The following is a 19688-nucleotide window of genomic DNA, read 5'->3' as shown; positions in this document are numbered from 1 at the left end:
GCAGAGGAAGTACCAAGCATGGTGCGATCATTGAGAGAAAGCCGAGCATAAAAGTTTTGAATAATCATTTCTCTTGAGAGCTCATGGTTTGGGAATGAATATAACATTGACTAAAGCCTCCCTCAAGCTTGAGCGATGCTTTCTCCTTCGCGAGGCCAGAAATTATATATGTAATTACGATCACGATGAACAAGATGCATAGGATAGAACTTCTGGTGAAATTCCAACTTCAATCGTTTATAGTTCCAAGATCCTGTATCATCACATAGCCTATACCATGTCAATGCATCTCCCTTCAAAGATAAAGGGAAGACCTTCCTTTTGACAACATCATCGGGAATACCTGCAAGCTTAAATAATCCACAAACTTCATCCACAAAGATAAGGTGTAAATCGGGATGCAATGTTCCATCTCCTGCAAAAGGATTAGCTAGCAGTTTCTCTATCATACCCGAAGGAATCTCAAAGTAAATATTTTCAGTAGGTTCAGTAGGTTGAGGAGAAACTCTTTGCTCTACTGGTCGGGGTGAAGATACCCCGAACAAGCCCCTCAAAGGATTAGTTTCCATAGTAACAAGTGACAGAAAATTTCAGCACACTATATAAATGTTTCCTTACCAAGTTCCACTCACCAAAGGTGCTTCACTCCCCGGCAATGGCGCCAGAAAAGAGTGTTGATGACCCACAAGTATAGGGGATCTATCGTAGTCCTTTCGATAAGTAAGAGTGTCGAACCCAACAAGGAGAAGAAGGAAATGACAAGTGGTTTTCAGTAAGGTTTTCTCTGCAAGCATTGAAATTGTAGGTAACAGATAGTTTTGTGATAAGATAAATTGTAACGGGTAACAAGCAATGAAAGTGAACAAAGTGCAGCAAGGTGGCCCAATCCTTTTTGTGGCAAAGGACAAGCCTGGACAATTTCTTATAATGAGAAAAGCACTCCCGAGGACACATGGGAATTATCGTCAAGCTAGTTTTCATCACGCTCATATGATTCGCGTTCGGTACTTTGATAATTTGATATGTGGGTGGACCGGTGCTTGGGTACTGCCCTTACTTGGACAAGCATCCCACTTATGATTAACCCCTATTGCAAGCATCCACAACTACAAAAGAAGTATTAAGGTAAACCTAACCACAACATTAGACATATGGATCCAAATCAGCCCCTTACTAAGCAACGCATAAACTAGGGTTTAAGCTTCTGTCACTCTAGCAACCCATCATCTACTTATTACTTCCCAATGCCTTCCTCTAGGTCCAAATAATGGTGAAGTGTCATTGAGTCGACGTTCACATAACACCACTAGAGGAGAGACAACATACATCTCATCAAAATATTGAACGAATACCAAATTCACATGACTACTAATAGCAAGACTTCACCCATGTCCTCAGGAACAAACATAACTACTCACAAAGCATATTCATGTTCATGATCAGAGGTGTATTAATATGCATTAAGGATCTGAACATATGATCTTCCACCAAGTAAACCAATTAGCATCAACTACAAGGAGTAACCAACACTAGTTGCAACCCACAGGTACCAATTTGTGGTTTTGATACAAGATTGGATACAAGAGATGAACTAGGGTTTTGGGAGGAGATGGTGCTAGTGAAGATGTTGATGGAGATTGACCCCCTCACGATGAGAGGATCGTTGGTGATGACGATGGTGATGATTTCCCCCTCTCGGAGGGAAGTTTCCCCGGCAGAACAGCTGCGCCGGAGTCCTAGATTGGTTCCGCCAAGGTTCCGCCTCGTGGCGGCGGAGTTTCATCCCGTAAGCTTGTTTCTGATTTTTTTTCCAGGGTAAAAGCCTTCATATAGCAGAAGATAGGCACCGGAGGGCCACCAGGGGGCCCAGGAGACAGGGGGGCGCGCCCAGTAGGGGTGGGCGCGCCCCACCCTCCTAGCCAGGGTGTGGGGCCCCTGAGGCATTTCTTCCGCTCAATAATTCTTATTAATTCCAAAAATAAGTTTCGTGGAGTTTCAGGATTTTTGGAGCAGTGCAGAATAGGTTTCCAATGTATGCCCCTTTTCCAGCCAGAATTCTAGTTGCCGGCATTCCCCCTCTTCATGGTAAACCTTGTAAAATAAGAGAGAATAGCCATAAGTATTGAGACATAATGTGTAATAACAACCCATAATGCAATAAATATTGATATAAAAGCATGATGCAAAATGGACGTATCACGCGGCGAGGCGAGCGAGGAGGAGCGCGCGTGTAGGTCTCCTCTTCTCATGCTGATACAGCGAGGAGAGGTTATTTGGGTGCTCTAGTTCACCTCCTTTGCACATGAGGTGTTCGATGAAATGCCCGAGCCACACTAGTTAAGCTTTCTCCTGTCGAAGCTCGACCTTGGAGCTCCATTTTTTTCCGAGATTTGTCTAGATTTAGCGGTCTGTCACGCCCCGTCCCCATTTTCACCGCCGTTGATCGTCCGCGCCGATCTCGTCGCCGGCACCACCATGGTGAGCCTCTTGTTCTTATCTTATTTCTGATACTTGTCTGATTTTCTTACTTTAGATAGATATTTGTCTGATTTTCTTACTTTTGACACACATAATTATATATAATGCATGCAGATGAACCGACAATGGATGTATGATGACAGACACACCTCCGAGTACATTAAGGGCGTGCATAATTTTCTCGAAGTGGCTGAGGCAAACAAGCAGAATGGTTTTATGTGTTGTCCATGCACTAAATGTGGGAATACGAAGTCTTACTCTGACCGGAAAATCCTTCACACCCACCTGCTTTACAAGGGTTTCATGCCACACTATAATGTTTGGACGATGCATGGAGAAATAGGGGTTATGATGGAAGACAGCAAAGAAGAAGAGGACGATGACAACTATGTGCCCCCTGAATACGGTGATGCTGCAACGGGGGGAGCTGCTGAAGATCAAGAGGAAGTAGACGATGTGCCCGATGATGCTGCAATGGGGGAAGCTGCTGAAGATCAAGAGGAACCAGACGATGTGCCCGGTGATGATCTCCGCCGGGTCATTGTCGATGCAAGGACGCAATGCGAAAGTCAAAAGGAGAAGCTGAAGTTTGATCGCATGTTAGAGGATCACAAAAAAGGTTGTACCCCAATTGCGAAGATGGCAACACAAAGCTGGGTACCGTACTGGAATTGCTGCAGTGAAAGGCAGAGAATGATGTGCCTAACAAAGGATTTGAGAAGCTACTGAAAATATTGAAGAAGAAGCTTCCAAAGGATACTGAATTGCCCGACAGTACGTACGCAGCAAAGAAGGTCGTATGCCCTCTAGGATTGGAGGTACAGAAGATACATGCATGCCCTAATGACTGCATCCTCTATCGCGGTGCGTACGAGGATTTGAACGCATGCCCGGTATGGGGTGCATTGCGGTATAAGATCAGACGAGATGACCCTGGTGATGTTGACGGCGAGCCCCACAGGAAGAGAGTTCCTGTGAAGGTGATGTGGTATGCTCCTATAATACCACGGTTGAAACGACTGTTCAGAAACAAAGAGCATGCCAAGTTGATGCGATGGCATAGTGAGGACCGTAAGAAAGATGAGAAGTTGAGAGCACCCGCTGACGGGTCACAGTGGAGAAAAATCGAGAGAGAGAGAGTACCGGGCTGAGTTTGCACGTGACCCAAGGAACGTATGGTTTGGTTTAAGCACGGATGGCATTAATCCTTTCGGGAAGCAGGGCAGCAATCACAACACCTGGCCCGTGACTCTATGTATGTAATCCTTCCTCCTTGGATGTGCATGAACCGGAAGTTCATTATGATGCCAGTTCTCATCCAAGGCCCTAATCAACCCGGCAACGACATTGATGTGTACCTAAGGCCATTAGTTGAAGAACTTTTACAAATGTGAAATGGAAACGGTGTATGTACGTGGGATGAGCACAAACAAGAGGAATTTAACCTGCACACGTTACTGTTTGTAACCATCAACGATTGGCCCGCTCTCAGTAACCTTTCAGGACAGACAAACAAGGGATACCACGCATGTACGCACTGTTTAGCTGACACCAAAAGTATATATCAAGGAAGCTGCAGGAAGAATGTGTACCTGGGCCATCATCGATTTCTTCCGACCAACCATCAATGTCGAAAGAAAGCCAAGCATTTCAAAGGCGAGGCATATCACCGGAAGAAGCCCGCCATGCGTACCGGTGATCACGTACTTGCTATGGTCAATGATTTACACGTAATCTTTGGAAAGGGTCCCGACGGACTAGCTGTTCCAAGTGACGCTGAGGGACACGCACCCATGTGGAAGAAGAAATCTATATTTTGGGACCTACCCTACTGGAAAGACCTATAGGTCCGCTCTTCGATCGACGTGATGCACGTGACGAAGAACCTTTGCGTGAACCTGCTAGGCTTCTTGGGCGTGTATGGGAAGACAAAAGATACAACTAAGGCACGGGAGGACCTGCAACGTTTGCACGAAAAAGACGGCATGCCTCCAAAGCAGTATGAAGGTCCTGCCAGCTACGTTCTTACCAAAGAAGAGAAGGAAATCTTGTTTGACTGCCTGCTTAGTATGAAGGTCCCGACTGGCTTCTCGTCAAATATAAAGGGAATAATAAATATGGCAAAGAAAAAGTTTCAGAACCTAAAGTCTCATGACTGCCACGTGATTATGACACAACTGCTTCTGGTTGCATTGAGGGGGCTTCTACCGAAAAACGTCCGATTAGCCATTGTGAAGCTATGTGCATTCCTCAATGCAATCTCTCAGAAGGTGATCGATCCAGAAATCATACCAAGGCTAAGGAGTGATGTGGTGCAATGTCTTGTCAGTTTCGAGCTGGTGTTCCCACCATCCTTATTCAATATCATGACGCACGTCCTAGTTCATCTAGTTGATGAGATTGTCATTCTGGGCCCCATATTTCTACACAATATGTACCCCTTTGAGAGGTTCATGGGAGTCCTAAATAAATATGTCCATAACCGTGCTAGGCCAGAAGGAAGCATCTCCATGGGCCATCAAACAGAGGATGTCATTGGGTTTTGTGTTGACTTCATTCCTGGCCTTAAGAAGATAGGTCTCCCTAAATCGCGGTATGAGGGGAGACTGACTGGAAAAGGCACGCTTGGAGGGGAGACAATAATATGCAGGGACGGATATTCTCGGTCTCAAGCACACTCCACAGTTTTACAGAACTCTACCTTGGTGACCCCTTATGTCAATGAACACAAGAACAATCTGCGCTCCAAACACCCGGAGCAGTGCGACGACTGGATTACATGTGAACACATCAGGACTTTCAGCAGTTGGTTGGAAACACGTCTCAGAGGTGAAAACACTGTTTGTGAGGAGCTGTACTCGTTGTCCAGGGGACCATCTTCGACTGTAATGATTTGGAAAGGATACGAGATCAATGGGAATACATTTTACACGATCGCCCAAGATCAAAAGAGCACCAACCAAAACAGTGGTGTCCGCTTTGATGCAGCCACCGAGAGGGGAAAGGACACATATTATGGTTACATAGTGGACATATGGGAACTTGACTACGGAGTAGATTTTAAGGTCCCTTTGTTTAAATGCAAATGGGTCAATCTGTCAGGAGGCGGGGTACAGGTAGACCCACAGTACAGAATGACAATACTGGATCTGAACAATGTTGGGTACACTGACGAACCGTTCGTCCTAGCCAATGATGTGGCACAGGTTATCTATGTGAAGGACATCTCTACCAAACCGAGAAAAAGAAAAAATAAGGAAGCGAATACATCATACAATGAGCCAAAGCGTCATATAGTTCTTTCAGGAAAAAGGGACATCGTGTGAGTGGAGGGCAAGACAGACATGTCCGAAGATTATGAAAAGTTTCAGGAAATTCCTCCCTTCAAAGTCAAGGCTGACCCAAGCATCCTGATAAATGATGAAGATTATCCATGGTTACGACGCAATAAGGAAAGGACACAAGCGAAAAAAAAGTGAAGACTTTGTCCACAACTATTATGATGATACCATGCCAACTTTCAACCTTTTCGTAGTTCATTTGAAATGCCTATTGTAACACACAAGTTTCCGTATGAAATCCTGATACTTCAAAAAAGATTGTCCGTTTTGTACATGAAGTGCATCCAGTTTTGAGTACATATCTGATGGAAACCATATATTCAGTGAAAGCATGGAAACTTGATCCTGCGCCGTTGGATAGGAAGTGTGTGGTGTGAGATGAAAAGATGTACAAACTGCAAAAACAACCCCGTAATCGTAATGTACCGTGGTACAACATCCTAACGGAAGCTGAGCCATCATGTGCCTTAATCCATGGAGCTATCCCGATTCAATTTTCTTCCAGCAACAACTAGGGTTAGGAGATCTGGAGATGGTGGCCTCGCCCAGCAGGATGCCCTCGTTCCGCGCACAGCCGGCGACCGGCGACCTGCGCGACTAATTCCTCTCCAGCGGCTGCCTTCTCTTCTCTCCGGCGGGTGGCCCACTGCGCCAACCCACCACGACTCCCTCGTTCCCGCAGGGCCGGCGACCGACCGGCACAACTAATTTTGCTGCGGCAGCTGGCTTCTCTCCTCTCCGGCGGCTGGCGCACCGCGCCAATCCTCCTCTAAGCGCTCCCCATCGAATTGGTACTGGATCCAGGTCCGAAGGTATGAGGATTTCCATCACATTGTTCATCTTCTATGATGTGCCATATTCTCTTCTAGTTGGGCTAGATTTGCCAAGGAAATATAGAGGACAAGGTCGTGGATTACGGTTGTCTCATTCAAGATTAGCCTTCTGAACAGGGTCTCCAAAAGCCAAGTAAATAGCATAAAGCTACTAGTTTACAGGTTAGGGTTCCAAAAAACTACCACTTTTTTAATTTTCTCAGAAAGCTACCAAACGCGCGGTCCGCTGTTTCAAAAAACCCAAACCCGCGGTGACTAGCGATTTAACCATTTTTCTGACGGCCTGGGCCCATCTGTCAGCCCATGTGGCCACGCGCGCTCACGGCGCGGCAGTTCACGGCCGTTAGCCGACCGGCCCGGTTGGAAGTGGGGTAAATATACCCGCTCGGTCGGTCGGGATCACACACTCGCTCACTCTCTCGTTGCTCGCTCACTCCCCTGCTCCAGTACGAGCTCGCCGCCGCGCGCCGTCTTCGAGGCCGGTGGCCGTCGACCTCCTTGCCGCAATGCCTTCCTGGAACGACGAGGAAACCATCTCGGAGGAGGAGTGCGAGGCTGTCAGCATGGACATGGGACTTATGGTAAGTTCTTTGCTACCTAGGGTTAGGGTTAGGGTTAGTAGCTTAGGTTACAGCCATGGATTTTGCTTAGTGTAGTGTTGTTGTTGTGTGTGTGATACTGTTCTTGATTAGTGGAGGGTGCGGTTTGATTGTAGGATTTAGGTAACCTAGGGTTCATCTCTGTACAGTGTTAGGGTTCATGCTGATTTGGGGATTTAATGAACAGTGCAAGTTGATTCTGGTATTGAGTGCAGATTGAAACCAGTTTTTGTTGGTTATTATGGTTGCAGGAGGAACCAGACACCACTGTGGAGCCCCTTTTCTGTGGCCAACTTGAGCTTGCTCATCCCAAGTGCATTCTGCACCAACTGAGGCCTATTAAGCGTGTTGCTTTTGAAGGGCCTGTAATAGGGAGGCGTTTCTATGGCTGCCCAGTCCAGGTTAGATGCCAATTAAGTTTTCTGCTATGGATGTTCAGTGATGTTTGATATGATGCAGCAGTTTGTTTGATATGACAGACACATATGTATTTTTGCCACTTTGGAAACTTACTAATGGCATTGTAATAACTTTTCACATTTACAAATGCAGGAAAATGGTGTGAATTGTGGTGTTGCAGAGTGGGTTGATGGGCCTTGGCCAACTGTTCTTCAGAGATGTTTGTGCAAGCTATGGGAGATGTTCCATGAGCAGAACTTTGGAAGGGTACAGGACAAGGAGAAGTTTGAGCAGGAGTTGGCCAGGCTTAAGAGTGAACATGAAAGGGAGTTGGCCAAGCTGAGGACTGAAAATGACAAGCTTTGCATTGAGTACACCAAGCTTGTTGATGATGTATCCAAGATGTTTGATTGGCAGGATGGTAGGGTGACAAGAAACAAGTGGAGGAGGAAGAACTTGAGAAGAAGAAGAAGGAGCTAGAGGAGAAAGCCATGTTGGAGGTGCAGATGGAAAAGCTCAAACTTGCAAAAGAGCAGAGGTGCATTTTGCAGAGCCAAGCTGATATCATCAAGAACACTAGGAAGGCTATGAAGGATGTTGAAGTTGACAGAGATGTTCTTAAGAAGGAGAAGGCAAAGCTTGAGCTTGTTGTTGCTGAGCTGTTGAATGAAGGGTATGGCAGCAAGGAGAAGTTAGAGCAAATCAAGGCCATCCTTGAGTCTTGAACTTGCTGTGATATGTTGGTGAAGTAAGTACATCCAAAGGCCTTTATATAAGGATGTGGCCTGGCATGATTTCAAGTAATTATGGGTGTACATTTTGGGGGAATGTGAAGTTTAACCTAGTGTGTAAGAACCTTATTTCCTATGTTGTTAAGTTGTAATGGATCACCTATGGTATTAAGTGTTGTAATGGATCTCCTATGCTATTAAGTAGTGGAAATGGATCTCCTATGCTATTAAGTAGTGGAAATGGATCTCCTATGCTATTAAGTAGTGGAAATGGATCTCCTATGCTATTAAGTAGTGGAAATGGATCTCCTATGCTATTAAGTGTTCAACTTGATCTTATATCTTTTATATGTTATTTGTTATCCTTCATATATTATTTCTGTGGGTAATTGGGCTTAGTGGCCCACTACTCTCTGACCAAATGCAACCCTAGGCCTACTAACCCCAATCCCCCATCTCTCAATATAAACCCCTCCCCACCCCCACCCTTTCCCAGTGACTCCACCAGCCGCCACCCAAAAGAAACCCTAGAGATGGATCCTGACATGGGAGATGTCACAGAGGAAGAGGGGGAGGCTGTGGAGGTACGGACAGCAGCAGCAACATAGAGGAGGAGGAGGAGGCGCAGGCAGAGGGCACTAGAGGTGGCCCAGGATGAGCAGCAAGAGGAGTTCAACCGCCGACTCTCCAACAAGGTACTGGAGAAGTGCAATGATGAAGAACTAGAGCTGGTTTTCACTGGTGGAAGGGGAAGGTCATTCATCCAGATCATTAGGTGGGCAAGGATGAGGGCAGTCATGGCTCCTCATCCAGCAACTAGGACCAAGTGGGTTCGTTTCTTTGAGCGCTATGACTGATATGTCAATCTAGCTATCTATCTTTCTATCTATCTTTCTATCTGTAAGTCAATTTGAGAGAGACTTGTAGTAGTATTTGTGAGATTTGGATGTAATCTATGAGACTTGTAGTAGTATTTGTGAGATTTGTAGTAGTATTTGTGAGACTTGTAGAAGTTGCAGATGAATTGAAGTTGCAAACAAGTGCAGAATCCACATACAGTACCATATTACAAACCAAATCAAAGAGTACAGTATCAAGTACTTAGTGAGGCAATGTTATTACAAACCAAATCAAACAGTATCAAGCACTTGGAGTTCAACAACTTCAGCTAGTTGCCACTTGCATAAAAGTAATCTTTCAGCCTATTAGATGGCTTCCTGACCCTCTTTGACCCATCATGCACAACACTTGTAGCCTGTCTAGGAGCAATGAAAGATCCAGTGCCACCTCTATTAGCAGTAGCTGACCTGGTGTTCTTTGCTGGAGAAGACCTTGATCCATTGGTAGGAATAGTTGTGTTCTTCTTCTTGGCAGGTGCTACTACTGTTGCAGAAGATGTGTTGGTCCTGCTCTTCTTGAGAGGTGGTGCTGCTGTTGAAGTAGCTGGTGCTGCCCTCTTCCTTGACCTAGAAGCTGTCTGTGTTGACTCATTTGTTACTGGAGGAGGAGTTGGTGCAGGTGCAGAGGCAGCAGGTACCCTTGGTGGCCTTTGTGCAGTTGCAGCCATTGAAGATCCAGCCTTAGAGTAGTTTGTTCTATTTTCCTACACAACAATATTAGTTAAAAGTATTTTCCTACAAATGAAATGAATGTAACAATGCAATGCAATGTAAGTAACCATGGAATCAATGGACATACCTAATGCTTGTTCAGCCTCATTTGGAACTTAGGTTTCAATGGGACACCATAATTGTTGATCCTGTGCCCTTGCATCTTGCAGTTGCTGCATGTGACTGTACCAATCCTAGAAGTGTCTTTTTTAGCTGGCACCTCAAACAGGCCTTTCCTCCTGGCAGTTTGTTTCTTACCTTTCTTTTCTCTAAAAACAGGGGGAGAAATATCATGCCCATTTGTATGAGGCCAATGGTCAGGACCTGGCACAGGGAATATTATGTGCTTATATGTTTCACAATACATGGGTTTCTTGAAGAAAGCAGAAACATAGTCTTCAGGGTGTATCTTCACTTTCTGCATTGCAGTAATGGCATGACTGCATGGGATAGCTGTCATGTCCCACCTCCTATAGTCACAGGTCTCATTGTTCAAATTAACACAATATGTGTTTTCTGAGCTACTTGTGACCTGCCATATCCCTGGTCTTGCCATGTATGCTTCACAATATTTAGCCCACTTCTTATCCTCTTCTAAAATCTCTGAATAAGTAGGTGTGATTTCCCATCTGCATCCCTCTGTCTTCTCTCTGATCTTCTGAAACTTAATCATTAGCTTTGTTCTTATGCCCTCTAACATAGTCCTGATTGGCTTGTTCCTAACATCCAATATCATTCTATTGAAAACCTCACTAAGGTTGTTTACTACCAGGTCAGTTTTGCACACAGTGTCCATTTTATACCTAGCCCAGGTATGGTCTGGTATCTGGGACAACCACTTCCAAGCTTCTAAACTTTCTTTTTTCAAATTCTCCATGCCTAAATCATGTCCATGTTTGGTAAAGGAATAGGCAGCCCGATCTAAATGTTTCTTAAGTTCCTCTCCTCTGAAACCAGCAGACTGGAAATTGGCATAAATATGTCTAAGACAAAACCTTTGTGGAGAGTCAGGGAATACATCATCTATTGCATTCAACAATCCCTGTTCAATATAAGGTAATCTTAAGTGTTACTCATCTACTGAATAACATTTTACTCATTGCAAATGTAAAGGCAAATGTAAAGACTAGGTTGAGAACAATACCTTCTGCCTGTCAGACATAATTGTGTATTTGCCAAACTTATTGCCAGTTCCAATGACTGTTCTCAACTGTGTGAGAAACCATGTCCAGCTGTCTGTCTCTTCCTTATCAACAACACCAAAAGCTATTGGGAAGATGTTATTGTTGCCATCCCTCCCTGTAGATGCCAATATCTGCTGACCAGTGCTTAGCTTGATGAAGCAACCATCCAGACCTATAAATGGCCTGCATCCATTCAGAAAACCCTCCTTGCATGCAAACAGGCAGTAAAACATATAGTGAAACCTTGGGGTAGGAGCTGGGTTAAGTGGGTCCTCATGTGTTGTTACTATGCACCTACTGCCAGGGTTAGTATCTAGCACACACTGCAGGTAGTCCCTTATTCTGTGATACTGGAGTTTGTGATCTCCTTGCACAACCTCAACTGCTTGCTTCCTTGCCCTATATGCCAAGCTTTTAGGCACATGCACACCAAACTTCTTCTTTGTGGATGACATAATTGTGTCAACACCAGCTCCAGGGTTGGATCTGACTGTATCCTCACAAACCTTAGCAACCCAATTGACTGTCACCTTTGTGTTCTCTCCACTTGCTCCACAAGTGTGATCCAGGTTCATCTTCTTGATACTGAAAGTTGCCTCATGAGCTATCTTGGAGGCAACTATGTAAAACTGACATCCATGTTTTCTCTCAGAGCACCAAGCAATAACCCTAGTTGGTTCATTTCTGTGATACTCAAAATTCCTAAGAGTTCTCACATGAAAATTTCTAAGTGCTTCTCTGAACTCAACTACATTTGCAAAGTACAAATGCATTGCAAACTGCTCATGTGCATCAGGCCTTGATGGATCATACCATATCCTCTCCTTCTTATGCTTCTTCCTACTCTTCCTTCCAGATGGTAGCCTTGGTGCATCATCTTCATCACTTATGCCAAAATCACCTGGAAAACAGTACTCATCAGCTTCAGGGACATAATCTTCAAACTTGATGTGCTCAGGCTGACTGTGAGACTTGCTAGTTGGGCCAGGTTTTCTAACTGGCTTAAGCTTTTTGGCTGCATTTGTAGTTACAGTACCAGGATCACTTATGCCAGGATCCTCTACTTGTTCATCTTCAGAAACAACTGGTTCTTCCTCCCAAAACTCAGAAGGTTCTGAGTTAGCTGCACAGAAGTGCTCTGCAGTATCAGTGCCAGTCTCATCTTCACCCCTACACCAAGCTTTGTAAGAAATTTTCTCCCCTCTATAATCACCCCTAAAGAACTCAAAATCTGAAGATGATTTGTCATCTTCAACTTCATCTTCTTCCTCTGGTACATCTTCTTCTTCTTCATCTACTGCTTCTTCTACATCTTCTTCTTCCACAACTTTTTTCCCCTTGTTAAAATTGCTGCTTTGCTGTGTGTTTATGTAGGGATCATCAGGGGCAGGGTACATAACACCTTCTTGTGAAACTCTGTAAACAACAGGTTCACCAACATGATCAATGGGGATCTGTTCCTCATCTGCTGGGCTTGGATCAGTAGCTTTTCTGACACTAATGTTCAGTACCTTATTATCAACAAGTAAGTCAAGCATTTCCTCTAATGCCTCCTCACTATCCAGGGCCTCCACACCCTCCAGCCCCTTTCCATCTTCCTTTACATAAGTTAGAAATGCATCCATTCCATAGCCCTCCAACTCAACCAATGCTAAAATGGTCAGATAACTGATATCTGAGGACACTGAATACTTTTTCTCCATATTATCTATTCCTTGAAAATGTAGCCTCAAGTCCCAAATCGCATCATCTAAGCTGTAGGATTAAATTGACCCATAAATATAGTAGCACTTTCTTCTAATTTGAACTAAAGCACCCAGAAACATTGAGCAGTGCTTACCTCACTCCACCAAAGGACGAAGCCCAATGGTGGCCGCCTGCTGGATCAGCGTGGATGCGCTTCGCCACTGCCCTGGCCGTGCGGACTTCCAGATCTGAGCTTGCCGGATCCACATGAGCCGCGGGCAGTGATGGCTGCTGCGACCGCTGCGCTGGGAAGCTCGAGCTGCCTAGCCATTTGTCCACCTCTGAGGGTCCACCGCCCTCCTCGCCAGTGCCGCCTTGGCTGAATCGCTCGCCGCCGACGAGATTTGGTTGCATCGCCGCCATCGCCCACTAGGTCACTGCGGGGAAGAGGAGGGGGAGAGGAGGGGAGTGAGAGAACAAGAAACCCGACAGCCTACTTTGGTTCCGACCGGACCGGGTCGGCTAACGGCCGTGAACTGCCGCGCCGTGAGCGCGCGTGGCCACGTGGGCTGACAGATGGGCCCAGGCCGTCAGAAAAACGGTTAAATCGCTAGTCACCGCGGGTTTGGGTTTTCTGAAACAGCGGACCGCGCGTTTGGTAGCTTTCTGAGAAAATTAAAAAAGTGGTAGTTTTTTGGAACCCTAACCTGTAAACTAGTAGCTTTATGTTATTTACTCCCAAAAGCCCTTTTCCTCAACAGAAGCAGTTTCACTAGCCTCTCTATAGATCTGAAAATAAGCATATATTTCCACATGCTAGTCCATGATCAAAGAAGTAATTATACACTGAAAAACTGGTACACAAGATCAGTGTACACCCAAACCAAGATCCAGCAAGCTCAGTTCAGATTTTCGTCTTGAGGAAGTTGGTAAGGTCTAATTCATCTGATATGTAGTTCTTATATTAATGCAGCAATAGGTAGATCCTACCATGCTAATTTGACAATACTGTACAACATGATGGTGGTTCTAGGCATATTTATTAGTGTATAGTTATTAGATTATGGAAATCATTACTTCTTATAGACTTCTGTGTGGAGTTGAAACTGTTTGAGCATGGAAAATTTGTAGGAATGATGTTAGCTATCAGTTTTAATTTATATTGCAATTGATTGGGGAAGTGAGCTGAGATTAGGTATTCCTAACACTTGAATGTTCTTTCTAATGGTTTATTTTATTCCATGCTATTCCAGAAGACACATATTGACTGACTCCTATGATAATTTGCTTTCCACTTACAAATTGTATATCTTCTCTGTGCAGTAGCTATGGAATGCCACAGTGAACTGAGCAAGGCTTCACCTTTGGCTATTTGCGATGTCCACACTAGACCAAGTTCAGAAAATGTATTCAGTACACCACAGAAAATGTACAGTGCACCATTCTGTGTAAGTACTTATCTAACTAATATGTACATGCTTATAATTTCTTGTATTCCAGCATGCTAAATCCATTGGGATTTTCGTCAAAATTTCAGGGCTCATCTTGTACTCCAGAGTGGGATGATGACATCAAGCTAGCCATAGGGATGACCTTTACAGATTTGAACGCAGCCAAGGATTTCTATAAAGCTTATGCACATCATGTTCGTTTTTCAGTACGTGTAGGACAGCATAAGACAGCCAATGGTGTCATTACTCACAAGCGTTTCTATTGTGATCGTGAAGGTTTCCGCAAAGAGCGGAAAGGTAAGGAAAACTTGTTACTTGGCACTGGCAATAAGAGAAAATATGAGAGGAAAATCACTAGATGTGGGTGTGAGGCTAAACTTGCGGTCAAACATACGGTTGATAATAGGTACATTGTGACTCTTTTCGAACAGGAGCACACACCCACACTTGTATCGCCAACTAAAAAACAATTCATCAGATCAAACAGGAAAGTTAGCAAACAAGCGAAAATTACATTATGGAACTGCCATAGAGCTAGCATTGGCAAATCCTTGGCATACAGGTTTCTTCGTGTAGGTTTGGGGGGGGGGTTGAGCATGTTGGTTGTACGAAGAGGGACTTGCAGAATTACCACCGAAACCTTAGGTGCCTCATCAAGTCATCGGATGCTCAAATGTTCGTTGACCAGCTTGCGAGAAAACATCTTGCAAATTCGGGATTTTAATTTGACTATGTTCTTGATGATAAAGGTAGGCTGGTACATGTGTTCTGGGCTGATGCCACATGTAGGAAAAATTATGCTCTATTTGGAGAGCTTGTGTCCTTTGACTCGACGTACAACACCAATCAATATAACATGATATTCACTCCCTTTTCTCGCAAAAAAATGATATTCACTCCCTTTACTAGAATCAATCACAATAAGTGTTTGTTTTGGTGCTGCAATGTTACACGATGAGAAGACAGATTCCTATAAGTGGTTGTTCCGCACATTCTTGAAAGCCATGGGAGGGGTTGCACCTAGGTTTATAATAACCGAGGAATGCAGTAGCATGGACAATGTAAGAAGGGAAGTTTTCTCAGCAGCCACACATAGGCGCATGTGGCATATTATGAATAAGATTTCGCAGAAGGTTGGCCCTGATTTGAAGACCGATGAGGATTTCCATGAACGGTTAGGTCGGTGTGTGTGGTCTTCTGAAACTCTTACTGAGTTTGAGGAACGATGGAAGGAAATTATGTCGGAGTATGGGCTGGAAGATGATGATTGGTTCAGTAAAAGGTTCAGCCTTCGAGAATCATGGATACCAGCTTATTTCAAAGAAATCACTTTGTCAGGGCTTATGAGGACCACTTGAAGGTCAGAGAGTGCCAATTCTTTTTTCTCACATATTATCGGTTACAAACATGCTTTGGTTGAGTTTTGGCTTTGATTTGACACAGCTTTGGAAGAACAACGTCATAAGGAGTTGCAAGAGGACCATGTCAGCCTACATACGATGCTTGTGTTGAAGACATCCTGGGCAATTGAAAAGCATGGTAGTTAGGTTTTCACGCATGAGGTATTTGAGGATTTTCAACATGAGTTGCTTGCTGATAGGGATCACTGCCTTGTTGAGATGATGGCACATGAAGGTGAGGTGAAAACAGTAACTATACGTGATGGTTATAAGAAACTAAGGGTGTGTTTGGTTGAGGTCACCAAGTAGAATGTAATGGGCCGATTCCGTTCCAGAGGCCCGTTCCAGTGTTTGGTTCGTCCAAGGGAGAGGAACCCACCGATTCCAGGGAACGGCATATTCCCCCTTTATGCCGAACCGAGTGATTCCTAGAAATCGGGCGGACCACGCGGAATGGCTCGCTTGCTCGCGTGTCTCCATCTCTCGTCTCTCCCTCACATCTGGCAGGCACCGGGAGGCAGCGCCGGAAGGAGGCGAGCAGCGGCAAGCAGGAAAAGGCAGCGGTGGATCGATTCCAAGTCGTGCTCCTAGCCTCACCACCAGCAGGCAGCAACAAGCGTCGGCGTCCCCTTCCCTTCTCGTCGGACCCGTCTAGGTCCAGCGACGGCGGCGACCATCTATGGTAGCCTGTAGGTCCTCTCTCTCCTGCCGCCGTCGGACCCCGCGCCATGGAGCTGCTGCTTTCTCTTGTGTGCGTCGTGCTCGTGGCCGGCCCTTGCTGCTCGTGGCCTGCACTTGCTGCTGCTACTATTGTTGTGTGCCGTGCTGCTATACTGTTGTTGCTTGCTGTGCTCCCTCTGAATTTGATATTTTGTGTGCAGAATGCAGATGACAGAAAACGTGATGAAGTTTTGAGGCAAAGTGTTGCTGATGGCTGATTAGTACTACAAGATCATCCGCTCTACACTGATACTAGCTGCTTGGATCTGGACACTTGTTTTGGGCATATAACCATCATATATAGAATTCAAAGAATTATTCTATTGATTATTTTTGTGCCACTATATATTGTACATAATCACAAGAATACAAGTGGAGAGATGAATAAGTCCGTTCCATTCCATCTATGAAACCAAACACCAAAATGTAACCATTCCATTCCTTTAAATTGCCCCTACCAAACACAAGAACGGAACCGACCCATTCTAGTGGAATGGAACCATGCCATTCCATTCCACTTCGTTCCCGAACCAAACACACCCTAAGGGTGGTAACTTACAACACAACAACCATGGTAGGTTCTTGCACATGTAAGTTGTTTGAGACACATGGTATCCCGTGTCGTCATCTGATCCATGTCCTAAGAAACGCCCAGGTAAATGAACTGCCAAAGCACTTTGTACTCAAAAGGTTTAGAAAAGAGTGCAAAACAGAGCCATTCTTTGATGAAGATGGCATTCTGTTGGAAGCCAATGAGAGTAGTTCAATTGATCCAGAGATACAAAAACTAGTTTCAGAAACACGAGAGAATATGGAAGAGCTTTTAGTACAAGCGAAGCAATCTCAGGTCGGCATACAACTCTTGAGAGATCACATTTTCGCACTTGGAGAGCAATTATCTACTCTAGTTCCAGCGAAAGAACAAACTCAAACAGAAGAATATGAGGAATTTCTAGGTTGTTCCATTCCAAGTGAGGTTGATATCCATCCTCCAAATGATATTCGTTCAAGGGGTAGAATAAAAAGACTAAAGGGATACAGGGATAAGGGTGGAAAGAAAAGACAGAAAGAGAAGACAAGAAAAAGGAAGTGCAGAAGACATGATTACGGTACATTTCTTTGGACTTAGTTTAGAGAATACTTCTAAAATTTTGCTTTCTAATAAATAGAACGAACTGATGTATCTATATTTGTGGATTAATTTTGAAATCTGTTTAAAAAATTTAGGTATAATTTCTTGCTATTTTTCCTAATGCCCTGACCAATTGAACTTTTTTGTTCCAGGTTGCTTGGTGGCACTACTGGCTTCTGCAAGTTATTTGGACTAATATACTATGGCATTGTGTTGTTCTTATCTAGTGTACTAGAGCCATTAGCCATTGGCGCCAGACTTATGCATGTTATTAGCTACTCCCTCCGTTTCAAAATAGATGATCCAAATTTGTACTAAAGTTAGTACAAAGTTGGGTCATCTATTTTGGAACGGAGGGAGTAGTTTACTGGAGCTATGTGCTCTATGACTGATCGATGTATAAAGCTGCAGATTTGCCATCAGTTAATGATGCTCTATTTTGTAACCGTCAACTACAGTAAAGCATTATCTTAAGTGACTGAATAAGATTGATACTGCATAATGACACTCTATGTAACTGAACCGATCGCTTTAAGTTTATTATTTAGACAATGATTTCCGAATTGCTGGAACGTCTATGCGAAGTGCAGGTGTGTTCTTGAGCTGGGCAATGGTTTTGATTATGGTTGACGAAAATGATCTGGGCAGTGGCTTTGGTTGTTGTCTGTTCTATTGGATTTACAAGGAACTGGGCAGACTTCAATATTATATTATTATTGTAATCTAACCCCACTTATGATATGCAATTAAGCTAGTTATGCTATGGGGCTCATATATGGAGAAGCACATGCGTACGTGTGGACATGTGCAGCCTTGTTGTAATACTTGAAATCGATAGGGGGTTATGTGTATAATAGAATTGCTGGCAGCAGGTGTACTCCTACAAAACTGCATGTAGCAGTTATGGCTGAATCTAGTCCATAGATATAAGATCCAACAGCCTCTGCTCAAGTTTCCATGCTTCCATTGAATATGGGGTTTCCACCTGATATTGTCTCCCAGTTTTTGCCGTAACCCATTCAACTTTCTTGCACATGCTATATGGATGAAATGATGATACCATGCCAACTTCCAACCTTTTCAAAGTTCATTTGAAATGCTTTTCAATTTCAGAGTCTTATAGCTCAAAATAATCAGTAAATGCATGAAAAATAACCTTCTCAACTTTTTAGCACATGCTATGTGGGTGAAAGAGTTGAAAATTGATGATGTAAGTAGAAACCAAATAAAATAAAATAAACTCAAATAAAATATATAAGTAGAAACATAATAAACTGTTATAAATAAGTAGAAAGAATTATCAAAGTATTTTCTATGAAAAACATTAAAAGCAAAAAGAATTTTCATAAAATAAATACAAACAACAAAAAATAAAATAAAATAAATAAGTATAAACAAAATAAACGTTTATAAATATGTAGAAACAAAATAAAATAAATAAGTAGAAACAAAATAAAATAAATAAGTAGAAACAAAATAAAATAAAATAAACTTTTATAAAATAAATATGTAGAAACAAAATAAAATAAACTATAACAAAATAAAAAACATAAAGCAACAAAGAAAACTGGGAAAAAAATAAAAAAATGCCACCTACTAGGCCACCACGGCCTGAATACGACTAGAAACCCAGCTAGTTGGGCTAGGATTCAGGCCCGCAGAAGGCCCAGCAGGCCCATAGTCAGATACAGTGTGTTTAGGCCCGAAAGCCTGCATTTGAGAGGGGCTCGAGAGGGCAGCGGGAGTGGGGCTTATAAACCACTCTCGAGCTCCCTCAACTAGCGAGGTGAGACTAAACTTTTGTGTCGCGACGCGGGCAACACAAGGCCTTTGGTCCCGGTTGGTGCCACCAACCGGGACTAAAGGTGTGCATTGGTACCGGTTCGTGGCACCAACCGGTACCAATGCCCACCCTTTAGTCCCGGTTGGTGCACCAACCGGGACTAAAGGTCTTATTAGTCCCAGTTTGTCTCATGAACCGGGACCAATGCGTCGTCTATATAACTGGCACTCGCCAAAATTTTGTTCAGTTCGTTCTTCCCCGCCCCGACGCCGCCAGGCTGCCCGTCTCCGCCTTGCCATCGCCGTCGTCACCCCGCGCCGCCCCGACGCCGTCACCGCCCT

At 44.1% G+C, this 19688-nt stretch overlaps 1 protein-coding gene across 1 annotated transcript; it reads left to right on the top strand.

Moving 5' to 3' along the window:
* The first annotated feature begins 16980 nt into the window (after positions 1-16980).
* Positions 16981-17842, top strand: LOC119294260 (protein FAR1-RELATED SEQUENCE 3-like). The gene is made up of 2 exons (XM_037572477.1): positions 16981-17541; positions 17717-17842. Exons 1-2 carry the CDS (start codon positions 17004-17006, stop codon positions 17758-17760), a joined length of 582 nt encoding a protein of 193 aa, XP_037428374.1. The 5' UTR covers positions 16981-17003; the 3' UTR covers positions 17761-17842.
* Positions 17843-19688: the final 1846 nt, after the last annotated feature.

The sequence above is a fragment of the Triticum dicoccoides genome, chromosome 4B (genome assembly GCF_002162155.2).
Source record: "Triticum dicoccoides isolate Atlit2015 ecotype Zavitan chromosome 4B, WEW_v2.0, whole genome shotgun sequence".
NCBI lineage: Eukaryota > Viridiplantae > Streptophyta > Magnoliopsida > Poales > Poaceae > Triticum > Triticum dicoccoides.
This window is presented reverse-complemented; position numbering and strand designations above follow the sequence as displayed.